This window comes from Lissotriton vulgaris, chromosome 1_1 (genome assembly GCF_964263255.1).
Source record: "Lissotriton vulgaris chromosome 1_1, aLisVul1.2, whole genome shotgun sequence".
Lineage (NCBI taxonomy): Eukaryota > Metazoa > Chordata > Amphibia > Caudata > Salamandridae > Lissotriton > Lissotriton vulgaris.
Window position 1 is genome coordinate 1,855,723,176 of NC_141685.1, and position 26,520 is coordinate 1,855,749,695.

The 26,520-nt window shown below is 39.5% G+C and overlaps 1 protein-coding gene across 5 annotated transcripts in view; it reads left to right on the forward strand.

Moving 5' to 3' along the window:
• Nucleotides 1–26,520, forward strand: part of FOXP2 (forkhead box P2) — a 269,974-nt gene that overhangs the window by 90,456 nt on the left and 152,998 nt on the right. For all 5 annotated transcript variants that reach the window (XM_086919355.1, XM_086919351.1, XM_086919359.1 and 2 more), the window contains exon 3: nt 3,734–3,823. In XM_086919355.1, the coding sequence (XP_086775481.1) occupies nt 3,734–3,823 (90 nt within the window). The remainder of the gene's footprint in view (nt 1–3,733; nt 3,824–26,520) is intronic.

Below are 26,520 nucleotides of genomic sequence, written 5' to 3' on the forward strand. Positions count from 1 at the left end.
TGTTGAAGGGCACTAAATGGGACAGTCTTTGGTGCATTCCATGACAAAACATTGCTTTATATTGTCAGTGATTGTAAGAGTCTGAATAGCATTTGTGCTTTTATCAACTCTTATCAGAACCAAAATACTTTGAGACGGCCAGTGGCTGTAATTCTAAGATGGAAGCATGTGCAACACGTTGAAGGTACATTTTCTGCATTTCAAGAAACCGCAGGCTAGCTGGGTACTTGCAATGAACTACAAATATGTGTGATGGTGTGCTAGTTTTGTCCACATATCTATTTGTTTGGACTATAGAACTGAGCGTGGATAGGGCATTTTTGGTGACAAATTTGAGTACTTACATGTTGGAATTTTTCATTAAAGAAAGTTTTTTTCTGAAGTGTAAAAAATAATTTGAAATAGTATCCTCATTAAAATTGTAGCCACTTTTACATTATACTTTATACTGGGCTATAAAACTGATCAGTTATAGACCCCTCGTTTGTAGAGAGAGAGGGAAGTACCTTGACAACATTCTAAAAGATGGAGTGATCTGAGGTACTTTAGAAAGAGATGCCTCCAAACGGCAATAAAATCCTGCTCATCCTGTCAGCTTGCAGATTTATTTATTTCCGGTCATTCTGTTCCCCTAAAATTTTGGAGGTGTCTTTATTGAAGTTAGAAAAACCTCTACAAGTAACATTGTACAGTGTAATGTTGTCAGTGTCTAAGCACAAAGGCAGATTTTGGAACCAACATAATCAGTTGATGACGGATCACAAATGTAAGTGGAATCAGCTTGGAGCGTGACATCATTTGCTATTACTGCTTTCTTGTATCAGCGCAATGTGTTTTTAGGTCGAGCCTGGGTTCTGCGAGGTTTGCTGTATTTAGGTATGGACTTGAAGCTCCACCCATATTTGTCATTGGCTTGTGTCATTGTCCTTGGTAAATGCTGGCTTCTGATTTATTAATAGGTTTGTGAGTCCCTCCTTAGTACCGCCTTGTCCTCATTTGTAACCTCCCTTGAGGACAACCCCCTGTTACGTGTGTTGTTGCTCAGTAGGCTTTAATTACAGCCTCCGAGCACTATTTTGTTTAATGCTTTTCACCTGCCTGCAGGCAGGACATGCTCTTTTATAGGGCTTTTTCTTTTTTTCATAGCATGTCACGCCACAGTGGCAACCATACCCTTGGTTTAATTGCAGTGCCAAACACTGCAGCATGTTTATTTCTTCTATTTTTTAATCTCAGTTTGTAAAAGCGCCCCATGCTGCGCTTTCACCTTAATGACGACTGAGCTCCTTTCTTTAGACAAGTCACCTCTAAGGAAAGGGGCACAGACTCCATTAAAGAGAGTTTTGTAAATGCAAGACCTATTGCATTGTGATTTGAATGCTGTAAGTTTCTTTTATTACCTGCTTTCTGTCACCTATATGTTTAGCCTATGTGCCTGTGGCTCTGTCTACTGGGTTCCATTATTTATACATTGCATACAACCCTCGCGCTGACACTTTTAGTTGAAGCACTCAGTTTGTATCAGATTCGGTTGGCACACAGGGCCGGACTGGGAACTAAAACTGACCACGGCAAAGTGCTCGGCCGACCCCCAGAGGGGTTGGGGGTGCAGCCGAGCTGTTTGCCATTTCCGGTTTCAGACAATTTTCTAATGGCTGTACTGCAAAAATGTCTCTGTAACAAAAATGGCCCCCAGGGGCCCAAAACCGGCCCCCACCCTGGCGGCCCACCGGGGAAATGCCCGGTGCCTGCTATGGCCAGTCCAGCCCTGTTGGCATGGACTACAACTGGTACCCTTCTTTTTCTTTCTTACCTCTCTCTCCCCACAAGTAAGCAACTACAGTGACCTTTTACCTACTTCGAGAGAGCAAAACTTCGTTCTTTAACCTCAGCTAGGGCTTGCTCTTGACCTGACTTTAGGTGTCACTGTAATATCAGCAAATCAGGAATTCATACTTCATAGTCATAGAGAAAACCCCCCGATTCCTGCTACAAAGAATCCTAACCTACCTCAGGATTATGCTATAAGTGTAGCATTTCAAGGCTGAATTCACTTCTGCACAGTGGCACTAGGCGGAGAATAGTCTGATCAGTATGAGGTTATTAAAATAAACACAGGCCAATTCCAATTGTTTCTGTGAACTCGAACTGGTCCTAATAGTAGTCTTATTTAAGGCGTGCGTTTAGGCAAATGACATTTCCCTCTGCGGTTGTCATGTGTTAGTAAGCCCATGTTGTGAAGAAGGCACTCAAGCAAGCTCTGCAAACGCCTACCGCAGCCTTTTATGAGGAGACAAATCAATGTTGTTAGGAGATGATGCCACGGCATTCGGTTTGTTTACTTTGGTTTCCTTGTCTGTCTGCCTTCTCAGAAAACTTGCTTGGAGCCAGACTGTAGCAGCCCTCTCTCTGTCTTTTCATAATTGATCAGGGGATGACTGCCTTCCCTCAGGGTTAAGACGTGGCAACTTTTTCTGTTTGCTCAGCATCTCAATGCGGCAGTTCAAACATTGTTCACACCAGCTGGCAGTGTAATGCCATATGCACATCATGTCAAAGCAACTGTCGTCATGGATACGAGAAAATATCTGGAAAAACGTACCCATTGATTCTAGTGCAAATTCTACTATTGTTTATCTGTTGTGAATCTTGATTATTTTACAAATGAGACTTGTTTTCATGGTCTAGTACAAATATCCCATTTGGTGTCCGGCACACAAATGTAATACGTTTTCATAGACCTTATGCGTTATATTTATTGAATGCAAGCAACACCTTTCAGAAAAATAATTTGACGCACAAAATCATTATCTTGATCTTCCTAGTATTCTTGTGGCTTTTGCTGTCATATAGCTCCTACATCCTGAATTAGGAAACGTGTAAGAAATTAGTCATATGAGCATGAGCTATTGTGTTTTCGTTTTCTACTTGTGTTTCTGGACTCCTCAATTTCAAAATAAAACCTAGACTGATACAGACATGACATGGTAGGTGCAGTTGGAGCAAACCTGCTAAGATTACTTATATGCAATGCTTTTAGTCATTTTATACCATTTAGTATTTAAAATGGGGACTTGTGAACATGTCTTGGCATAGAGTGTCCCTGGTAAATAAAATAATCACTTTTTGTCCAGCAGCATATTCACTTTAAATATCCGCAAATCGTTATTTCCTTAGTTTTGATAATCCTAATTTGGCCATAACCCTGGGTTTACCACTCAATCATGATTCCCATTTTGTTGGAAAACCCATATTTTCAGGCTTTGCGACATTCACATTTCACCTGGAAAAGCTTAGTTAAAAATAAATGCTGGAAAGTGTCCAGTATTCAGGGATGAAGATTTGGAATCTGTGGAAATCGATATGAAAACAACAATATCTTGGACTATTTCACATACCCAGCTCCCAGACTTGTAAAAAAGAGTGTATCCCACACCTGGGAATTATCAGACATTCTCGGTAATTTCCAGGTGCAGGTATCCCTCCCAATTTCCATGTTATTAGTTGTACTGTTTCTCTGCACTCATTTCAAACAAATTGACTTTACTTTTCCTTGCAGGTTTTCTGTAGACTCGTAGCACATTTTCACTTAGCATGGATTTCTGTTTGTCAAAATACTATAAAATAATATTTGCTTTGGACATCCTGTCTGTTTTCTATATGTCTTCTGCATTGCCATATTTTGCAAGACACGCTCCGAAATGATTTAGCCTGGTGTTTCCTTTGCTTTCAGGCACTCCAGGCAGCGAGACAGATTCTTCTACAGCAACAGAGCAGTGGACTGAAATCTCCCAAGGGCAACGACAAGCAGAGACCACTGCAGGTTAGTTCAGCGTTGCTACTTCTGGGGCTGATTTGCACAACACACGCTATTTGCTACTTTTTCGTCTTTGTTGAGTTACGGAATAGTGTATAGACAACCTGAAGATAATGTCAGACACCTACAGCACCTGAGGTAATCTTGCTTGATTAATGCAGGTCATGTCTGTGTTGTAAAATATGATCTCAGTAAAGTACTTGCATGTATCTTCTTCCTAGCTCATGCAGTCAGTAGCTTCTACGGAACTTGTTTCCATCCTTCTTTATACCTTCTTTGATAGTCCTTGTTATACTTTTAGAAAGATGTCATAACTGTGTACAAGTGAACACCAATGCCATATGTATGAAAATGCTCACTGTACCTAATGACTCATTGCACAGCATCAATGTAGCTGTTGTTGAATACAGGTCAGAATTGGCAGCAAGTAGTTAACATGCGCAATGAGGCATAATCAAGAAATTACAAATGGGATAAGTTGATTTATTCTAAATCACCCATTCAAATCAATTTCATCATCAATACTTGTTCAGCAGTTTACTTGCTTTATCATAGTGTTGGTACAATTTCTTGCCCTTTGTGGTGTGATGGTAGCTGGTTACCACTAAAGGCTTCCTGTTGATGTTTTAGATCAGGGTTCTTCAAAGTGGGTCCTGAACAGCTAGATCCGTTCCAGATTTTCAGCATGACCCCAGTTAGATAATTGTAGTTCTCTTAAAAATATGGCATGGAGCCGGTACTCTACGACGGACTTTTGGAGAACCGTACCCTAGATAATTTAATAGATGTTTAGTTTGTTTGTTTCGCAGAAGCAGCCTGTGTAGGTAGTGTAGCATGAAAAAAAGTGATAGAAAAAGCCTGTACCAGATGCATGTTGCAAGGATTGCTGTGCATTGTCCATGCTTTTCCCACCCAGCTTTAATGCAAGCTCTAGCTCTTCCTCTGCACCTTCACTCCTTGTTGCGCAGAGGTTTGGTCTATCAGATGCCTATTGAAGTTAATGTCTTTCACTGTGCTCAGTGTATTCTTTAAGCTTCCAAGCTCCATCAACGCAGTCCTATGACCCTCAATGAGGTTTCAAATACACAATGCTCCAGTGATTCCTCCCAAATACAAAGTTCAACTAAAAAAACAGCAAAGCACTGATTGGTGGTTTCTCAATCGAAGTTCTATGGCAGTATGTGACTGTGACCAGAAGGCAACACAAAAAACGTCTAGTCCCCAAGCATATTGCTGCTAAGTCCATCTTCTGTCGATATAAACACCCACAGCACATTCATTACAGAAGTAATCTAGAAGTAGCCACCTGTTTTGCCTCTTTTAGGGGAATCATTGTAAATAATAATTGTTACACCTTCGCTGACAAACATGCATTTTCCTCAGTTAAAATAATAATCCTTACGCTGCTGCTGAATACTGTTCTTTTTATGAGCTATAAGCAGTGCTTAATTTGAGCCAGTGTGTCTGGTGCTCAGAACCAGAACCTAATTGTCACCTAGCTTGTATCAGTCTGCCATATGAAGGTGCTGTTGAAAATGACTATAGACTGCCACCCAAGCCTTTCTTAAAGCTTTGGGTGCCTAGAGTCGGCGCGGTGAGGGCGTTTCCTTGCGCGGGCGGGGCCGCGTCGGCCGTTGGACGTGCGCAGCACTACGAAGGTAGTGCTTGCGACGGCCAACGGCCGACGGCAGCATGCAACGGGTTAAAAGTGTCATGATTAGTTATTGTTTTGGTATTGCTATTGGCAGTGCAGGCAGGGGCAATGTGTGGTGCAAGCTGAAAGGTCCTCGTAACAAGGGCACTGACACTTCTTTTTTTTACAATTTAAGCACTGGCTATAAGCTATCACGCTGAAAGTAGAGAAGACAAATCAGGCCGGGGTAAGCCCCTGCTCTGCTGTTAGTGCACCTTCCATTACTGATGCCTTACATTCATTAAACAGATAGTGGGCATGTCCATATGAAAAGATTACATTTCTAAAATAGATGTGCACCTTGTTGCAATATTCTGCTGATTGCAGGGTGCCAGAACCTAATGGCCTTAAAGACCTGATCAGTTCCTTCACTCCAGTGCTATTACAGAGGAACATCACTATGTTATTGAGTATAGATTTTCTTGACTCAATATTTTTTGTGAAAGTCTATATTTTGCCTTGACTAGAAAATTCTAAATATCATTTTTGGAAACAATTGCAGTTTCACTGCCTCATCAAGCCATCGCTCAATTATTGTGGGAAGCAGATTTGTTTCTGTTGACCTCTATAGAACATGCAACTTTAACATTCGAATGCAAAAAAATATAACAAAACCATACGTGAGGCAACATCAAAATATCACATACCTCATTAAAACCTCCTGAAAAATACAGTTTCCCTACATTTAGGAGACAGACAGCTATGTAGATCACAGTGACTTAGATTTATAAATAAGAACTTCACCTGCTGACTAAGTGGTCTATGTAAGAAAATCCCTGTCCAACCCCCTGTAAAGACTTAGAAAAATGAGGTGTCCCAAGGGGGCTTCCGTCACTGACCTACTGCAAGTTTCTGTCTGATTTTTATTAGCTTAGTCTAATAATCAGGTAAGAGCCTTCTAGTATTTTCTATTTCAGATCACACACTCTCGCTTTGATCATTGCGAAGCCAGCCTCATTTGACTTTGGATATATCACCACATTTATTCATGACTTGGTTTATTGGAAAAGGCTGACTCTGAAGTTTATTTACCAATGTTTTGGAGATGTTGAGATACATTGGTATGCAGTCTTGGAGCAGGATAATAGCATAACTTGCCACAAATGTTTCATGTTTTCCTCCTCCACTAGGCTGCATTTCTTTGACAAGGAAAAACAAATGAAAATAGATTTACCTTTTAAAAGAAGCACAAAGGTCAATCCTCTGTCAAAAAGTATCCCAATATTTCTCACAGTTTACACAGGCCTCGTCACATCCTAATGGAATCCCGACAATATTTGATCTCAAAGTTTACAATACTCCTTACAAATGTGTCCGTCTCCTTTTGATAAGGCCTTCATTGAAATTAACCCCACAAAGGGGAATGGAGTCCTATGTGCAGCCAACCATCTACAGTTTATTTTTTGGGTGGGAAAATATTTTTCCCCATGAAGAAATCCGTTCCCATACACCACACCAAATATGGGAGAGATCCTTTCCCCTTCCCACCCTGTCTGATCCTTTCCAAGCTGGAAAGGGGAGTATCAGCAGACTGCGAATGCCAACCATCACACTTGCTTGTGCATGTTCACAGACGGAAGGGATCATCATGCCTTGGTAAACCCAGGAGTGCCCTCAATCCCTCCCATTGAGTGTGGGATTGACAGAGTGAGGGTCTCTGGACTCGTGGCAGACATTTCATCCCTAAAAAGACTTGTGCCCACCAGGAGTCCCTTGCGAATTGCCCATTGGCATAAGTAAGAAAACTTGGGTCCTAAATTTACATTTATGACTAAAGGTATCTTTGTATGGGCCTCACAGAGTCGATTTGCGTCGAGGGGGCACAACCCCTTTTGTTTCAATTCCCAGAGAAATCTGAGTTATATTCAATCAGGCAATAGCTAAAATAGCCAAAGAAACAGTTTAGCAAAAGTGCTTGCGCCACACAGGTGATGCTTCAGTGCGCACATAGTTGTTAAGCTTATTTTGCTGTGTGTGTAATTAGGTGCAAGACTGTAAAACGCAATTGAAATGGTTGTGTCATAGTGCATCCTTTTTAAAGTGACAGTGGCCTACGTTTAAAAAAAGACAAAGGTTTCTGTGAAGGCATAAAAAGAATCCTATAAAGAGGAAGCAGGTAGACTTGCACTTCGAAATCCACGATACTATTAATACTCTCTCGTAGAAGAAATTTGAACTTAATGGTATTTTTGTTTTCTTTCTACTAGATCAGCATTTGGGGTATATGATTGTGTTAGTCGATTCTCAGTTCACTTATAAAGAAACATATTTTAAGTCAATATATATTTAAAGTCAGTATCATTCTAAATGCAAGTATCATGGAAATGGAATTTAGACGAGGTAATAAGAATGAAGGATATTTTGCTGACAGACCATGATATTGAATACGTTGTTTCATATAATGTGTTAGTCTGCATCTCTCTTGCAACCTTCAGTTGAGTTATTTCTAGTTCTGGACGAATTGTATGCTACGCTGGTGCAAGTCATGTAATTTCAGGAATCTCAGCGTTACGCTTGTTACACGGCATTCCCCGAATTACACCATTCATGTTCTGTTCATAGTAAACATTTATAGTGATCACACGAAAACAACAGACCGTGATTGGCGGCTGTTTGTAATATTACTGTTTTTTTTACACTTTTTTGTATGAAATTATGGGTTTGCTTGTCATGTAATTACGTGTAATTTTATGTAATTTTGCAGAAATTTCACATAATTACACAAAAGTAAATGATGTGAATTTCGCACACCCCTAGTGATTGGTTATAAAATGTTTTTTTTTTAATTTAAAAAACATATATTTTGAGCTTAGTTCTGAAACAAGAACCCTGTACTAAATATGTGTAGAAACAAAACGACTCTTAGTTTTAAATGTTCTGAGGTGTATTCCTTCTCTTCCTTTTCTTTTTTTTCCACACTTTGAGAAGTTTAAAATGCACTTTATTTCGGTGCTGCCGTTGCATTCTGAGTTCCAACATACCTGGCTCTTAATTAACAGTAAGCTTTGCTAAATATTGGATTGTATTGCTCAAAAGAATCCTAGCTGGCATTGCCTCCTCACAGACCACTTTGACTGTTACTGTGCAGTCTGTGCAGATCACGGTAGTTTTTTTTTACAAGCCTCACAAAATAGTTGCACAAAAATCGTGATTGTTTTTCTGTTAACTAAATTTACAGCTGTTCCGTTGTGAAACAGTCAATTTCTTATATTATGACTATTTCTTCAACTTGTACTGTTTAAAATTGCCTGCAATTAGCATACACGAACCTTATTTTTAGGTTCAGATTGCAGTGAGAGAGTGCACTCTCCTTTTAGCTAATTAGTACTATCAAGGAACAGTAGGTTACCTCATTAGTAACACGTGCATTTAATTAAACACGAGAAAATTGGAGTTAACCTCATAGTTAATATTTTCACAGTGCGTTACAATGCCAACACCTTCAATTGGAGTCACACTCCTGTGTATCTAATTATGTACTGGTGCCAGATAAGGTTAGAAAGGTTACTACCATGCTGTTAACAAAATAGTGTAGGTGGAAACGTGTTTGCTGTTGTCTGGGATTAACGCTGGCTGTGTAAAACCTGTCAGTGTGTCAGGTGTCTATGAGCCTTGACTTGGAAACATCATAAATTAGTAGTGACATGAAATTGCAAGTCAAGAGTTGTTTTTTTTTACGTTTCGACTTTTCAAATATATACTGAAGATGAAAATGTGTGCAGCAAATGAAGTATCTAACAGATGGTGCATGCGCGTTTTTAAATAGATTAATAGCCAGCCATAAAGAACTGGATTATGAGCAAGGCTCCCTGTTTTCCGCTTTTACAGATTTTTACAGATAAATACAGACAGAAAACATGTATTTTTTTCTGCATTTACTTTTAAATGTGGATAGACACGGAAATGGGGTTGCTTATTGAGTAATTCTAAATACAGTCTGCCATGAATGCCAGGCCAATAGCTGTGTGGATTGATAGGTAAGGGGGTTAAAAAAGAGAGGAACTTTAGTAAAGAGGCTGTAACAGCAGTAGATATGCACAAGGTTGATACTGAAAAATGCCTATTTTCCCATAAGTGCATTGATTTATCTTCTGTGGGGGTCAGGTGGAGCAGAATTACAAGTTGTAATTTGGCTCTGCCACAGTATGAGTGGGCCTGTGTTTAACTGGTAGTAATTCTGGCACCAGCAGCCAAGCCTCTCTCCCCAATTTTGTTTTCAGGCAAGAAGGAGCATTCAATGATTCCCCATGCCAGACATTATCTTCCCCTTCCCTCATCCTACTTCCCACTTGCTGTTACTACACCTGTCGCAGAGTTCCCACCATGCATTTACCACCTGTTCACAGCAGATCTCAATGCATGCAATGAACTCAAATGAATCAGCAATTCTGTGTGTTTTTATGACCAATAAATGTGGGCCACACAGTAAATTCCCATTCCATGGGATCTGACTGATTATTAACTGCACAGTACTGGTGTGGTGGTAAGGTAATCTATATTTTCCCGGAGTATGTACCGCTCCAGCAGTAATGTGTAACTTGAAATCAGGCCTAAAGTATCATTAATATAAATAACACTCAGAATGTGCTGTTATTCAGTGAACAATCTATGATAATTAATAAATCTTTTCACACTTCACCATTTTAATGGTTAGGGACAAACATAATCGCTGGAGGCTTATTATACAATTCATAACAATTTGGACCTACAAACTTTTAACAATGTTTATGTCCCAATTTGCTTGCAACAGGTGCTTATATAGGGAGTTTTCTGATTCCAAAGAGACACCTATTCAGTGTAGTATTGAGGTTAACAAGACAGTTGGTGAGACAGAATGGACGACAAAAGATATAAAGGAATAAAGGAGGAATAGAAGAGGTAAGGGTCTAGAATGTTTTTTTTGAGCTCACCGCAGTAGGAGTAGGTTTGGGATGAGTAAAAGGGAGGTGGAGGGGAAAAAGTTAGAGGGAAGTTTTTAGATACAAGTACAGTTGTAGTAAATTTCATTTCAATATTGTTGGACAAAAACCCTATCCACATATCAGATGCCCTCACTTTCTCCCTAACTTTGAATTTCTATACCCATAGTATCTGCTATATGACCTAGATCCTGCAGGATCTCCATTCTTTTTCTGTGGCATCTTCACAAATGAGAGATTCTCTGCTTAGATCATAACTCACCAATAACTGTTTATCTGTCATAAACCAAAACAAACAAGATCATTTGAAGTTTGGCTATGGACTACATATCGAATTAATTTATTGGACAGACAAATGAAATAATTTTAAAGTTTTAGGTCTCTCACTTTTTTAATTAAAAATACAAACATTTTCTCCCTGGCAGATGTTAGTCCAGCCTATCAGTGTCAGAATGTGTCATATATTGTCAGACAAAAAGTAAAATTGGCAAGAAAAGCAGGAAAAAGATGAGGGATGAACACAGTTAAGAGGAAACATATTTATAGAGAACCATTGGAACAAATAGTGGTGAACCAAACTTTTTCAAAAGAATAAAAACATTAGGAATAACTCTTTTTGGATTGTATCCTTCTCCAGTTATCTTTGCCTCTTGTTTGTGAATGGAGTCATTGGTGTTTCAATTTTTGTGTTTTTGAAGTGACGTGTTACTATGTGTGTGACCTTGAGTCTAAAGATGCAGTATTCTTATTTATCCCCCTTTAGATAATTGTCTGTTTGGGCCCACCTTAAATGTATTAGTATTATGGAAGTCTGAACACATTTTAAACTGTTCCCACTGGATGCAAAGATTTATCACCCTGACTATAAAAAAAGTTGTGAACCACACAATGTGTCCCAGTAATTACATCTTGATCATGTCTCATGTAAAATAAGGGATTATCATTTGTCTGAGGATCTTGTCTTTTCTATCTAGTCTTGATGAAACCAGATAAATTATGACATTTAAAACGTTATGCACAAGGCCTGTGTGATCTGAGTGAGAGCTCAGCTGTCTCTACGTTTTATTTGCAAGACCTTTCAGATTGGAGCGGCGTTGGCTCTGCTGTCTTTACAATCTACCTGCCAGCTCTTTGTGACCAGAGAGGTAGCTCTGCTCTCTTAAACTCTACCTTGAATCTGCAAGACCAGTGTGACCTGAACAACGGTTCAGCTGTTGTTACACTGTACTTGCATACTGCTGTGACTTGAATGATAGCTTTGCTGCCTTAAACCCCTACCTGTAAGATCTGTGTTATCTGAACAATAGCTCATCTGTGTTTACTTTCCACCTCCACAACTAGAGGGACCTGATAGTTCTGCTCTCTTTACAACCTGCATAAGATCACAACAAATACAACACACTGCCAAATATACTTATACCCATGATGTAGTGATAATATGTTTTGGTGCCCCTCAGAGGGCCGTGAAATACTATATTATTTACAATAAAATACACTACCACAAGTAAACAAAACACGTGTCTCCCCAAGGAGAGACATGATCTGAATTTGGCAACACATTCAATCAGCAGTTTGCTGGATGGAACTAGCTTCAAGGAGGTTACATTTTGGGGTGTGTAGTAAAAGAAATGAGATCTAGTGTTACTATTGTTTTTTAATAAAAGCCTCTGTGAGAGCAGAGTAAGGGGTTGCCAGCAGGACTGGACCAGGCACAGGAGAACTGAATGAAAGTTATCCTGTGGAAACACATATAAAAGCTGCTTTTCACGAGGCTTACAGTTCAGAAAGGACCTGTTCTGAGATTAAACAAAAGGATAACAATCAAATCTGTATCATGCTGCTGTTCTTGCTTAAACAATGGAAGGCTGGGCAAGAGCGTGATTTAAAGATTGGTTAGTAGAAGACATTGCTTCAGCCACCATGACAGTCTACCACCGACCATATTTAGAGATTACTGCTGGCACGGCAATGATATCTGTGCCTTCAGACGAACATCCTGGCCATAGCTGCATCTGTTTTTGGGAGATTTTGGCAATATGAGAGGCGGTTAAGAGGATAGCTCTTCTTTAAAACTGACTTTCTCCAGCCAAGCAGGAGTAGGTGGAATCTGGACCTTCTAAATAGTGTGTATTTTCTGCTCAGGTTGATCACCTTGATTACTCCTCAATTTCTCTCCTCATTCATGAGGGGAATTTGTACAGCAGTAGACAGTACCCCTGTCTAAAAGGTCCATGGCAACTGGTTGTGTCACCAACTCCCATTCTTGCACATTTGGCAATATTTTCTCATTTTACAGGACTTCTGCCTTACACATATTGTCATATGAATTTCTAAGCCCTTTCTGGTTTGTCCCCTTTTTCGTAGGGGTGGGTGTTCTTGGCATAATTTGCAGTAGCATAATTTTTTCAAAATAACTGCAATGTTATGCATGATAATGAGAAATTACACAAGGAGAGTAACCTTGCATTTAGGGATCTTTTCATAGAGGAAAATGCACCCTTGCGTCCAAAATAGACTAGAGAATGCATTTTGAGCTAAGACAATATCGCTAAATGCAACAGAACCGGAACAGCAGCAGCCAGCAGTTACTCATTCTCTGTTCTTGTATAGAAATATTTGCGTGAAAGTATAAGGAATTACTCAAACTGACAAAATTAGATTTGTGGTAATTTTGCAACAGAATAGTAACACAAATGTATCGAAATTATGCTGATTACTCTGGCCTAAATAAAATATTGCCCAGGGCCACAGTTTTGAGGTATATCCACACATCACCCTGCTACCCTTTTGGCTGGACTGTTACTGTGTCACTTTGCCTTTGGGAGGGAAAATGTACCTATGCAACTCCTGTGCACTTCTTATTGCATTGCCATCATATTTACACGTGTTTTGTCTAAGTCCCTCAGCACTTGCACTGATGTACCAAACTGTGCTACACTGCTGACGTTGCTTGCAACAATGAATATTCACATAGTGGTGAATGTTAGCAAATTGCCATTACCTTGTTTTCTTTTCTGCCATTGTCATGTTATATAAGCAGCACTTGTGTGAAATAGACCACATGAATATACTGTAGGAGGTTTTTGTAACCTGCAGTGGGCATTTCTTAAGAGGAAATGTCCATTGCTCATTAGTGCTACAAAATGGTCATGGAAAGTTCTCAACAGGCTAGTGAAACCGTGCGAGAGGAAGAAAAATAAAAAAAACTGTAAGTTCGAAAAAACACCGCAAAGACCAGGTCGAAATATGCAGAAAATAAAAAAGAAGAGCACAGTTTTGCTGTTCCGTTTTTTTCTGGGTATGAGAGATGATCAGATCTGAAGGTTTTAAAAATGATTTGCTTGAGCCACTTATTCTAATCCAAGCACCTTTAAGTCAGTATCAGACTCTCTTAATTTCCTCAAATTGTGAATGATTTGTTTGTGCTTCACTTCTGCCCAACTGTGTAAAACCAAAGAACCTATGGTATGGAGGAGGAGGCACGTTCCATCCTTCCCCTTGAAGCTTGTATTGCATCATTGGCAAACATAAATGACTATATGTAAAATATATATATATATATATATATATATATATATATATATATATATATATATATATATATATATATATATATATATATATATATATATATATATATATATATGTATATGTATTATTTTTGCAATCCCAGGGATAAATCATGTGTTTGCGCATGATGAGTTGGAGTTGTTAGCCTATCATCATTTAGTCTTCGCAAAAGAACAGAAAATTGTTACATTTTAGTTAAAAACCCATAAAATCTAAAGTGAGGAACGTGAAGCAAATTTGAAGGAAGTAAAGGGCAATGAGCTAGATGCAAATTACCCTGCTTCAAATATAATTGGTATCAAGCAAACTACTCTTTTAATGTTTTCATATTCCGACATATGTGTGGCCAATGTTCAAATGCATGCGCCATTTTGCATCACTTATAACCATAGTGTATAGAGGAGAGCGAGGAAGTAAATCTGGTAATTCCACATTTGTTTTGCCAGAGTGTACTACTCAAACACGTGTGCAAACCTAAAATACCTTAACTGTGCACCTGGCAAAAAATGAACAGATCAATTCTGTGCTGCATATTTCACATAAATCGTCGAATCTGTTTATCCTGTGAAAAATTGACCACAATGATTCCAGGTACCAATGAAGGTGTCGTAGCCTCCACCGGGTGGTAATTGTCGATGACTTGCCTGCTGCTGCAATTATTTCATTTCACTCAATGACATAGTTTTTCCATTAAAATTAATAATGGTGAACATACGGATGCCTTCATTCTGCCTTACTGCTTGCAGTACATCTAGTCAGCCTGCAAAGTACAATAAAATGCTCTTAATATACCCATGCTTTATTTTCTTGAACGACAGTAGCAAGTTCTTTTTAAAAAAATTAATCATGAACGTGTTTCCGTTTTTAAGTTTCAAGGTATATTTTTGTCAGAACAATATTCCCCTTAAGCGCAATAGATCATAAATATTTATACTCCAGTAAACATAAAATCAATACACTTTCTAGAAAGTTAAATGTCTCCACATTTTCATTATTTTCACCAACTTTTTATGTGATTGTTTAGGCATTACTGCGTGCCTTGTCGTGGTATAATTCATACGCATTTTATTGCGACTCATCTCTTATTCATTACATATGTGAATGTCATGTTGCATTGCCAGGCATTGTATTTGTCTATTGCTCGCAGTGTGCCTGAAGCGACGAGCCTTCTGTAATGCAGTATGTGTCTGAGAGCAAGAATGCTCAATATGTAGTGTAAACAGAGTATTACATTTGCCAAAAGGTATGTCACAGATCAGTAGGGGTCCCCGTTGGTTCCGGTTTTCAATCATGTTTTTATTTGCTTGTTGGTAAAAGGACAGAAATTCCGCAGACAGTCATGTGGCCTGCCTGAAGAAACACATATCTTAACTTGGCAGACAGTAAAAAAATATTAAAACTAACACAAAATGTGGGAATAATTATATTTATATTCTTATATGTTATGTTATGTTTATATTATGCCAAGTCTTTCCTGAATGTCATCACCCAAAAATCCAACCTCCAGTATTTTTTCTGCCATTATTGACAGATCAGTAAACAAAGAGCAAAGTTGTTTCCGCATATATTCTGAGTGACTTTATGTGCTATCAGATTTAAATATTTTATTATAATAGTTATGTTGGTTATGCTAGCATCTGTTCTTATTTATATTCTAGGCTATGTGCAAATAAAGTTAAAATCAAGTAATGTCGTCCGATGAAAAACAAAAGCACTTCTTGGCCAGTAGCTGCTGCTACCAGACCCGGGAGGTGGGACAGGGAAGAGAGGGGTAGCAGTAGAAAAAAGTAAACCCACTTACCTATAATTGGCGACCGCTGCCTCTCCTCTGCCCTCGTCATCTTCCTGCAGTCCCGGCGGCAGCAGGAAGCACCTGTGCTCCCAGACTCCCCTGAGCCAATCACAGTGCTCCAATGCAGCATTGTGTGATTGGTCTGAGCACCATGGTATGTAAGTATTGCCAGAAAATTAGTTCCGCTCGCGGATTTTACGAATTCTTGGCAATTTCGCAACCTGCAAATCATGCAAAATTGCCCAAAAATCCGCAATTTGCGAGTTGGCAGATTTTTTTTCAAATACAATCTCGCGCACGCAGCATTGCCTTACCATGATTCTGCTTCACTGATGAGTTTTTCTCCCTGTTCGCGTGCGCTGTGAGATTTTGGTAGCTGGCCGAGCGACACCGCGATCGAGAACACGTCATTGCGACCCAAAACAGGAAAAAGACATCGCGAGCAAGCTGGTTGAGTGGAAACAACATATTCGCGACCGTTGCAACCGCATGCGCAATTTCTCATTCCAGAACTGGTAAAAAATCTTGCGAACTCGCCCAAATTTTTTTTCGCAAGCTCGGGGATTTTTGCAAATCACGATTACGAATTCGCGTGAATTCGCTTATCATGAATTCACAAATTCATCCCATGCTTAATGGTATGGCGCTCAGACGGGGACTGAGAGGCTATGCATGTTCATCACCAGGTGAGCCTGGTGGGGAAAATGCAAAGGGCCGGCCAAGCATTTCTGCCCACTTAAGGAGTGCAAACCACTTTTCTCCCTACTCTGACGGTTCTTGTAGTGCAAGTCTTAAAATATTCAGATACCCAATTCCAGTATATACCAGAGTTTTTTCTGAATGATATTGATGGAATCCACATCTGTTCATCAGCAATTTAAACAGCTGTGAGGGTGAGCCTGGGCTTTCTGTGGCAATGTTCCTGTAGATGAGGTTATTCGTTGTGACAAAAGTATTGCACCACAGTTTGGGTCACTGTTTCACAACTGGCCCACCTCTTGAACTGTTGTTGCTTTAAAGGTTCTTCCTACCCAATGAATGATAAGATAGCACAGAGGAGGAGGATGTTGACCACGAATGAGGAATTTCATGTCTTTGCAAAATACTTAAACACGGACTGCCTAGTTATGGTTCAGCTTTTGCTCCTGGCTCAGTCTATATTTTACAATCATAATATGGATTTTCACTTTTCAGCCTGGTAATATATGGTGTATTTATTTCATTTTGTTGCGGTCTGTGCTCAGGGTTCTGGGAGTTTTGTTAACCAGGTGCTACTGTGCAGGACAATCTTTGCTTCTTCATAGATTTGAGGTACTGCTGATGCTAATATTTGGCTTGTCAATTGTCCTTTATGTAAAAGAAACTGTGGTAGGATTGCTCCTATTTTGAACCTATTAGATAAATGTTTGAAGATATACCTGGCTTGTTTGTGGTTGTTCCAGAAGAAATAAATACAGCAAAAGGAATTTGCTTTCAGGAACTTGGAGTACCAGCATCAGTTTATAATCACAGTTTGCCCTATTAAAACACAAACTAAAGCCATGTATTTCCTGAGATGGATAATAAGTCATCAGCAAAAAAGGTCACAGGTGTGACATCAAAAGACATATGTATGAAGCAAATTTGCATCCGCAAAGGCCGAAATTTGCAGAATTTCGGCCTTTGCGAATGCGAATTTGCTAAATGGGATGTATGATTGAAAATTCGGTGCAAAATAAGGAATCGCAAAATTTGCAAATCCTCATTTTACAATTGCACTTAAGGAATCGCAAATCTTGCAATTCCTTAAATGCAATGTATGAAGCAAAAAAAAATGCTAATTGTCCCTAAGGAATCGCAAATTACCACCAACTTCAAGTGTTTTGACTTGATGATACTGGGCCGTTAAACAAGGATTTTCTGGATTCTGATAAGCATAATTAAACTAATAGAAATCGATGTCCAATACCTACAGTTAGGCTAAGGTCAACAATAGAATGCATTTTGGGTACAACCAAACATTCAATATAATAGACATATCATAATAATCTAACTGAAAACAACATGGTTAGTTCTTTAATAGCCCCCTCCCTCATTTGTCTGAATGATCATATCGGATGGGTTTACCAACCCAAGGGTAGTATTTCTATGTTTCTCTACAATATCCCTTGAAGAGCCTCTAGAAAGTCATGATGCTCATTCTATATTGTGGACAGTGGTCCCACAATAGTATTAAACTTGAAAGCAAATTGTCCATAGTGATAGAGACCTGTGCTGGTGTTATGGCTTGTTCAGAAACCAATGAAGGATGGCAAATCGTAACTCTGTGTGATGCTCATAGAAGTAACACTCTTTGTAACACATTCACAATAACCTACTGAGTTATCTATATCATCGCTGCCTCAGGGGAGGCTGACTCTTGATATACAACAGGGTCTACAGAGTCATCCACTTAATAAGAGGTCTACACTATCTGGTTCTAGCTCTATTCTTACAAACGTGAGGCAGTGTGTTCTATTTGCTGCACAAGCCCATGCACTGGGGTACTGAAGGAATGTGACTTGAGGGGAATAACCATTGCCACAGTTGCCACTTCCTCCAAAAATATGTCACTCTAAATATCAAAGGGAATCTTTAGCAGTTAATTGCCTCCTGTTGCATGACAGAGTCTAGGTGAATGTTTATGTCACAGTCATAGTTATTTGTTGAGCAACTTTAAATGAGCATATGGTACTGCAGGCTATTGTTGATCAAACACAAGAACACATTTGGCATTTCCAAAAGATATCAGAAATTACGAATTTCAGGTGTATTAAAAGCTTGTTTAATTTTTCCATAAAATGTTGGTAGATCAAGAGGGATTGGTTGTTGGAGACTGTCAAAGTGAACCACCAAGGTCACTAAATAAACAAGCTTAACACTCTGGTAGCTTTTTGCAAAGCACTTAGGCTTAACTGAGAAGCAATATGCAAAGTACTTACGCAGTACTCAAAAAGTGAAAACTTAATACAAGAACAATCCCAGACCAATGTAGAAAAATTAAATAATGTTTAAAAAATAATTACACAAAAATGACTTAATTCCAACAAGCAGAACTGGAGATTTGAATATTTAAATTATGAATTAAAAATAGCGCTAAAAGGCAAAAAGCACCAACCACGGTTATCTGATTGTGCTAGACCAGTTTAAAGTCAAAATTTAAAGCTGACCACAATGGAGTGCGGGCTAGATACAAGGGCCCGGTTTATCCCAGTGGAAAGTGTTTCTTTTGACTTAGAAACTTTTAAGAAGAAAAAGTGGTTGTCAGCAAGTCCCCGGCAAGGCACACTGCAAGCTGTTTCAGAAGCAGGGCTCGATGATGGCGGGTTACTGAAGAACCAGGTCCCGGGGCTGTTACTGATTAATGTGGGAAAGCTCAGAGTTGACAATGTCCCTGCCTGGAAAGGCCTTGACTTTGATAGGATGCTGCCCAGCATTGGATCTGGTGAAGCCCTCAATGTTCAGATTTACAAATGTTTCAGTAAGATGAGTCTGACTGGTGATTCATCATCAATGACCGTGGCTTGCTCTCTAGACAGATAGTTTGCAAAAGTCCCACTGTTTGCAGTTTGGGGGCAGGAAGAGTGCAATCACACAACAAAGGGCCTGGAACCTAGAGACAGAACTTGGGGGTCAGGGCTTACTTCAACAGACAGCAGTAGCAGTGTCCAAAACAGGTTCCGTTGGTACTGGTCAGCTTGGCAGTTACAGGGAAAGAGGCATCTGGAAGAATTTTGTGTCCCTCTCGCTCAAATAGGAGGTCAGCAAACTGGCCTTTTCAGTCACTTGTGAAGTTCTGAATTCAAGACAAGCAGGTCCACTCTTCCTTTAATTTCCAGACAGCAAGACAGTCCTTCTTTTGATGTTCATAGATCCAGGCGTGTTCTGAGGACAGATCTTTTGGGTCCACTTTTATGCCCAGTGTCAACCTGTAGGTGGATGGTTTAGGGGTTAAGACCTCTGTTTTCCCCCAAACCTGTTTTGGTCAGTTCATCGTCTCCCTCTGGGATTAGTGTCAGCATGACTAAAGAAAGGAGGGGCAGGCAGGCATCCTTTGAAGCTCAGAAAGGGGCTGGGCACAGAGCACCAGGCCATCCTTTCAAAGCCCTCTGTCCACTGTCAGGGAGCAATACACAGTTCACGACAGGGGAGCCATTAGGGGTAAGGCAACAGCTGAACACTGGCAGGAAAGCATTTTAGTTTTATGCAGGAAAATGACCCCTTTCTAAAAGTGTTAATTCCAAAATAGCAACATAAAATCTTACTTTATTGTTAAGTGTTAATTCCAAAATAGAAACATAAAATCTTACTTGATTGTTAAGTTGGACTTTAAATTACTAAAAAACGGTCATTGAACAATTTTTCTAGCCATTCCCAATCTGATTTTACCAGTTATTAAAAGTGTGAGTGTAAACCAGTGTTAACTTATGGAAGAGTCAGCCTTATCACAGTGAAAAACAACGTTGGAGGTTTTTTCACTGCCACGACATGTAAAACTTAGCAGTACACATCTCATTTTTAGGTCTCGCACCTGGTTTAAAATACAACACACCCAACCTTGGGGTCTGTTTAGGTGTACATTAGGGGTGGCTTATAAGTATTAAAGTAGAAGATTTAGGCTTGGGAAAAGTATTGGTTTGCTAGGTCGAAAAGGCAGTTTACAACTGCACACCCAAGATGCAGTTTCAGGCATGGGGATATGTTTTACAGTACAACTTTAGTGGGTGGCACAATGAGTGATGCAGACCACGTGTAGCATTTAATTTATAGGCACTGTGTATAAGTTAGACAATTTACTAAGGACTGATAAGTAAATTAAATGTGCAAATGAGGGATATGCCAACTCTAACATATTTAGAGGGGAAGCCACAAGCATTTTACCACTGGTTAGCAGGAATAAAGTGTTCAGAGTCTTAAGGCCAGCAAAAATGGGTTCAGCATAAGAAGCAAATATCTGGGGGGATACTATGAAAAAGATAGCTATTTCCAACATACTTCTTAAAGCTAAAAAATCCTAGCATTAAGATATTTAAAGGACAGGAGGTTTAGATCTAGATATGGTTTTGCAGGTGCCTCGACAGATAAAATTTTAGAGCGTATGGTTAAAGCATTCAAGATTAATTTCATTGCAGTATTTCCTAAAACAATACAATGTGGGACATTTCTTTAACTACTAGGTACGTTTATTTTAAGGTATTAGCAGAATAAAAAAACTAGTTCTGGCATTACTTTACAGCTAAAATATCCACAGAGTTAGAGATGACATTGCTAAATCAAATGGTCATATATACATTATGACATTGCTAAATCAAATGGTCATATATACATTAAAATGGTGTCTGAAACTCTAGCATTAAACAGCTCACTCGAACATGAAGTTAAAATAAAATGTCTTGGATCTAAGAGAATGTCTGATTAAGTTGGGAGAATGACCAAATAAGTTTGGATTATGGGCAGCTCTTTAAAAGATGCCACTATCTCTGTGGCAATGTCTGATAAAACATAATTTTAGACAACACTAATGTTCAATGATTTGATGGGTGCCTTTTCTAACAAACCTCCTCATGTGCAGCATTTTTAGCTAGAGTGAGACTAGACTCACAGTTCTGTGATGTGATGCCTCGTGTCTCTTCCAGGACTGTCTATCCGACAGTAGAGACCATTACTGACATTTTAAACAAAACTCCTCAACAAAGAGAGTGCTAGAGGTTTATCACTTGTTGGAAGAGTAAGGGACTATTCCAAGACCTATTACTATAGAAACCATTTTATCATTTTGTTCTAAAAAAGGAAAATAAAGGTTTAAGTGACTCATGAAGTAAATGTAAACATTTCCTGTTGAAAAGTGAAGACCCAGCCTTTTTTCATTGTGCTTCTATAAATTGTACATACTGACCTCACTGTCTCTCAAAGCCAATCTATGCATATCAGACTAGTTCACACTTTATTTCTAGAGGTGCCCTCCTTTACATTTCCCTAAAATTCAAGAAGTGGCATCTGATCAAAAGCTGAATGTGAACAGTAGCCTCTTCCACCTAACTTATAGTATCACCAGGCCAAAACTACTTATATAGGTACCAGCTTTAGTGTTTTACAATAATGCCTGCATCGTTAGCTAGCTGGATGGTCTTCCATGCAGCAGCATGATCTCCCAATAAAATGCCTGTTCCACTTACACAGAATTGCCCTGCAATAGTAGATCCTGGGCCATGTTACAAATGGTCAGCCATTTTTATTAGGAGGACATATGGTAGTGAATTTGGATGTGAATCACTGCAGCTTTATCCAAAGATTTGGTCAGTAGAATATGGAGTGATCTGTTCTTCCATGAAACACTTACTTAGATTTGTTGTTCACTTTACGTAAAATATTAATTCTACTTTAATGAGTGGCATTGTTGAACAATGAAAATTCAAACTCTCATCAAAAATGCATCAAATTATCCCCATTTTGGGTAACCTACAATGCTCTGACACTAATGTTCTGGTGAAGAAAGTTATTGTTAACTTTTCATCAAAATATTTTGTAAGTATTTCAACATTTAAGATAACATATTCTCATGATCAATTACCTAACTAGTTTATATAGTTATTGTTAACAAGGCAGTAATATTGGGTCTTAAGTTCTCCAGCTTTTCAATTTGTCCTACCCCAGTGATGTTTAAAAGTAAATATGTACAATTCTGTGTTTAGAACATTGTCACTAGTTTTGGAATGTGCCAAAACATTATAGGCCAGATGTAGAAAGGTTTTTTTCTTACGCAAATGGCCCTATTCACATAATGTGCTTTTCCTATGTACAATGGCCCAATTTGTGATTTGGTAACCTATTACCAAATCACAAATTGGATTTGCGATTCAGGATTAGGAAGGGACGTGTTAAGATCGTCCCTTCCTGACTGAATCGCAGTGGTATGTGTAAATATTTTGCGAATGAAATGCGGTCACAAAACATTTGCATTTTAACACTTACTTCAAGTAGGTGGTAATCCAATCATAAATCAGAAGGGGTCACCAAGGAGCCCCTTCCGTTTTGTGAATGTTTGTAAAACTTTTTTTATGAGCAGGCAGTGGTCCCACTGACCACTGCCTACTCTTAAAAAATCAAAAGAAAACTTTTCATTTTTCTTTTGAAACACATCCCATTTCCTCCTAAGGAAAAAGGGGTGCATTTTTTAAAAAGAATGATGTGATTTATTGAAAAGCAGACATTGTTACATGGGTGTTTGCGATTACTAATTAGCGAATCGCAAAAATTAGCTTCTTGGTAATTGCTAACCATGCACTACGTACATCTGGCCCTATATTTCTAAAATGGGGCTTTTAAAAATGTTGGTTGTTAAGCTCTTTTGTAATGCCATTCACACTTGTGAGTGTGCCTACCATGGGTAGTCACATTCCTGATGCCGGTTCTCATCTTCCTTCCTCTAGCATCACAGAGAGTAACTCCCATAAAACATCGGTTTGTGGTGCTGAATGTGAAGCTCCAACATGCTCTGAAGACAGGTGTTTCTGGAGAAGCCCTTAGATAATGCATAGTCAGAGCACAAATGATAACTCAGAATTGGAAAGCACTTTCATTCAGTCATAGCAATAGATCAAGTGTAGCGGGAGGTAGTTCTGCATGACAGTACACATGTAAATGTCATTGCATATGTCATTTACGCTGTTCGGTGCTGGGAAGGAAAAAACACAAAGATCACGCGGCAGAACTGTGTTTCTTGAACAAATCATAATAAGCTTAGTAAAATTGCTTGCGATTTAGTGTTCAGACATTTTGGATTGATAAGCCTGCTGAGCACAGCCACCATCAGAAAAAAAAATCAATTTCTCTCTCTGTAATATCTACAGGCTACAGGATGCAAATTACTGGAACGTAGTGGGTCCATCACAACCCCGCAACAGCAGTTAAATAACACCCAAAGGCAGGCGGAACAGTGGCTGTGCGCTCTAAGAGAGGCACCACAGATGCTTGGACTGACAGAAGATGCATGGAAGCAATAAACGAATTATACAAGTCTTACACATGCAATCTGATTATTCTGACCAAAGTGTTAATTGGATCCTAACTGCTAGATCTGATATGGGTAGTCTTGTAGCAGGAAACCTTTCAACGTGATGAACTGTAATTCACCGAGCTGCTTGAAGCACTTGTAATTTACTGCATGTCATGCTATGAGCAGCCTGGCCTATGCACTCGGCATTACCTGTAATGCCGGAATCCTTTCAATGGAGCCGGTTGGTTCAAGTGCGAGACTTTTCCCATACAGATTTAGCGCCTCTGCTCACGATCACACATGGGCTTGGCTATTATATTAACGGTGATTGGGCGCAATTCCCGCTGCAGTATGTCACTGAGTTATGTGTCCCCACAAACATTAGCATTGCCTCATGTTTGAATCAGGGGAGTTGGAGGAAGGGGCGTCTGTTATTGTAAACCAAATCCGACCTGCGTGGGATGAAAACTCTCTCGAGTCCAAGACATGAAAGCAGGCGAAAGTAACCCTATTGAAATGGCCATGACATATATGCATAAACACAACAGGGGAGGACAGGGTCCTAGGGCCAGTTTAATGACCTAACAATGCTACTATCCTTACGTAAACAGTTAAACCAACAAAGAGTAGCAAGAAGTCAACAAATGAGCAAAAAAAGCTATTTACTATGTAGAGGTGAAGGAGAAGCTTAATTAATAATGTGTGCTGATAGAGTCACGCCTAGGGTATCCCTTTTTTGTGAAAAGATTCCCATCAGACACCACTCGAATCCGCCCTTCATCATCTGGGATCCATCACACCATGAAGGTAGAGTAGTGTACCCACAGCGGACTGGCAGATATAAAAGCCTAGACCTACTTGTGGGACCCAGTGTTTTAATTTAGAATGGTGTATCCGAAGGTAACTGAAAAGCAGTGCACTAAATGTGAAGTAAAGTGAGTGATTACGTGAGGTGTGGATAATGATAAAATTGGGTAGAGAAGGTGAAAGAAAATTAAATATACTCCTCTTCAATCCCAACTTAATAAAAAGTGCGAAGTGGCCTAAACAAATAACCACTATAAAGAATGGAAGGTCGACATGTTTCTGCAGACTAACTAGATCCAGCTGATAGCACCGCTCTGTCCGTCGGTACCCCGGACGTCCCTCTGGGCTGCCACGGGGTACCGACGGACAGAGCGGTGCTCCGTTTGACCTGCGCTGCAGCCAGGTGAGGTGGGGTTTTTCTCTCCTGCCACGTAGTCAGGAGAAGGATGTTGTCACCTAAACTCAGGTGATATTTTACCTTTTTAATATTCTCATTAAGCAGTAGCGTTAATGGTCCTGAGGAAGCAGCAAGATACCAGCTGGATCTAGTCTAGGCTTTTACATTATTAATTAAGCTTCTCCTTCACCTCTACATAGTAAATAGCTTTTTTTGCTCTTTTTTTGCTCATTTGTTGACTTCTTGCTACTCTTTGTTGGTTTAACATGACATATATGAACAAGAGAAAACCTGGTAGCCCGGAGACATGAACGTTTTGCACATCAGGTTGCTTGACCCTAATATGAAAACTGTTTCTGTACTAAGGGATCGACATTGTGTCTGTGCTCCTCATCTGGGAAACTAGAGGCCCTACTCAAAGATCGGCCCGGGTGTCTGCGTCTGTGAGAGACAACTTCTGCAACAAAATTAGGGGGCTACCCCTCACTGGAAAACCCGATATAATCTGATTTTAGGTCATAGTCGATTTTCTACGCAGCCAAATCAGATTACACATACAATCAATTACTCTGTATTTGATATGTGCTCATGTACACACCAATAAACAACATCAGTGTTACTGTGCCACATGTATAACCACTCCCATCATGGTTCATACATTGAGGATACACGCGTGATCATGCTGATACTTTGACCCTGTGTAGCAACTCAGGGTAAAAATCAGGGGAGGTATCCTGTGTGTGTGCGCCCTACCGCCATCACCTTACAGAGGTCACAGGTGTGAACGGAGACTACATCCCCAACACCTGCACTTTTTTGTGCCTCTCAGGTTTGCCACCAGGGGCACAATAATGAGGAGAGGGCTGAAACTCTGGTGTAGGAATTACTGTTATTTCACCTGGTGCTCCTGTGAAGTGTGGGCCCTAAATTCCATTGAAGACCTTGTTACTCACAGGGACAATGCAAGACCCTTCAGAAGGGGGTCATGTTTCCAAGGTGACGAGTACAGGTACGATCTAGGTCCCTTAGTAAACAAACATGTTTTTATATTTAGTTAAGTCAACCTGAGGTACACATGCTCAGTGTTCCTATTGCTCATACCGATACGGGCTAGAAGGTACCCCTCGTGTTGTACTTATTGCTACTTTATTGTAAAGATTGCCATGAAATGGCCTGTTTCTAGTGAGCTAATGTTTTTCTATTTTGTCTGTAAAAATGAAATCAACTAAATAACTATACTACTAAGGTATACATTACCCATAGTTAAACTTTAAATGATTAATTAAACACAGGCTATTTGATCTCAATTTACATAAAAGTTAATGATGTCATATTTAGTAGTGTTAGCCTCCCATAATTAAAAGAGATATCTCTGCATGATGATGGTGAGCTAAAGGTTCGCCACTAAAACATGCGCACATCACACATTGTCATGCAGGCATGGGCCACTCAGTGTTCCATCTTTCCAAAAGTTAGCCAATTGAGTGCAATTAAATTAGGTAGCCTTAAAA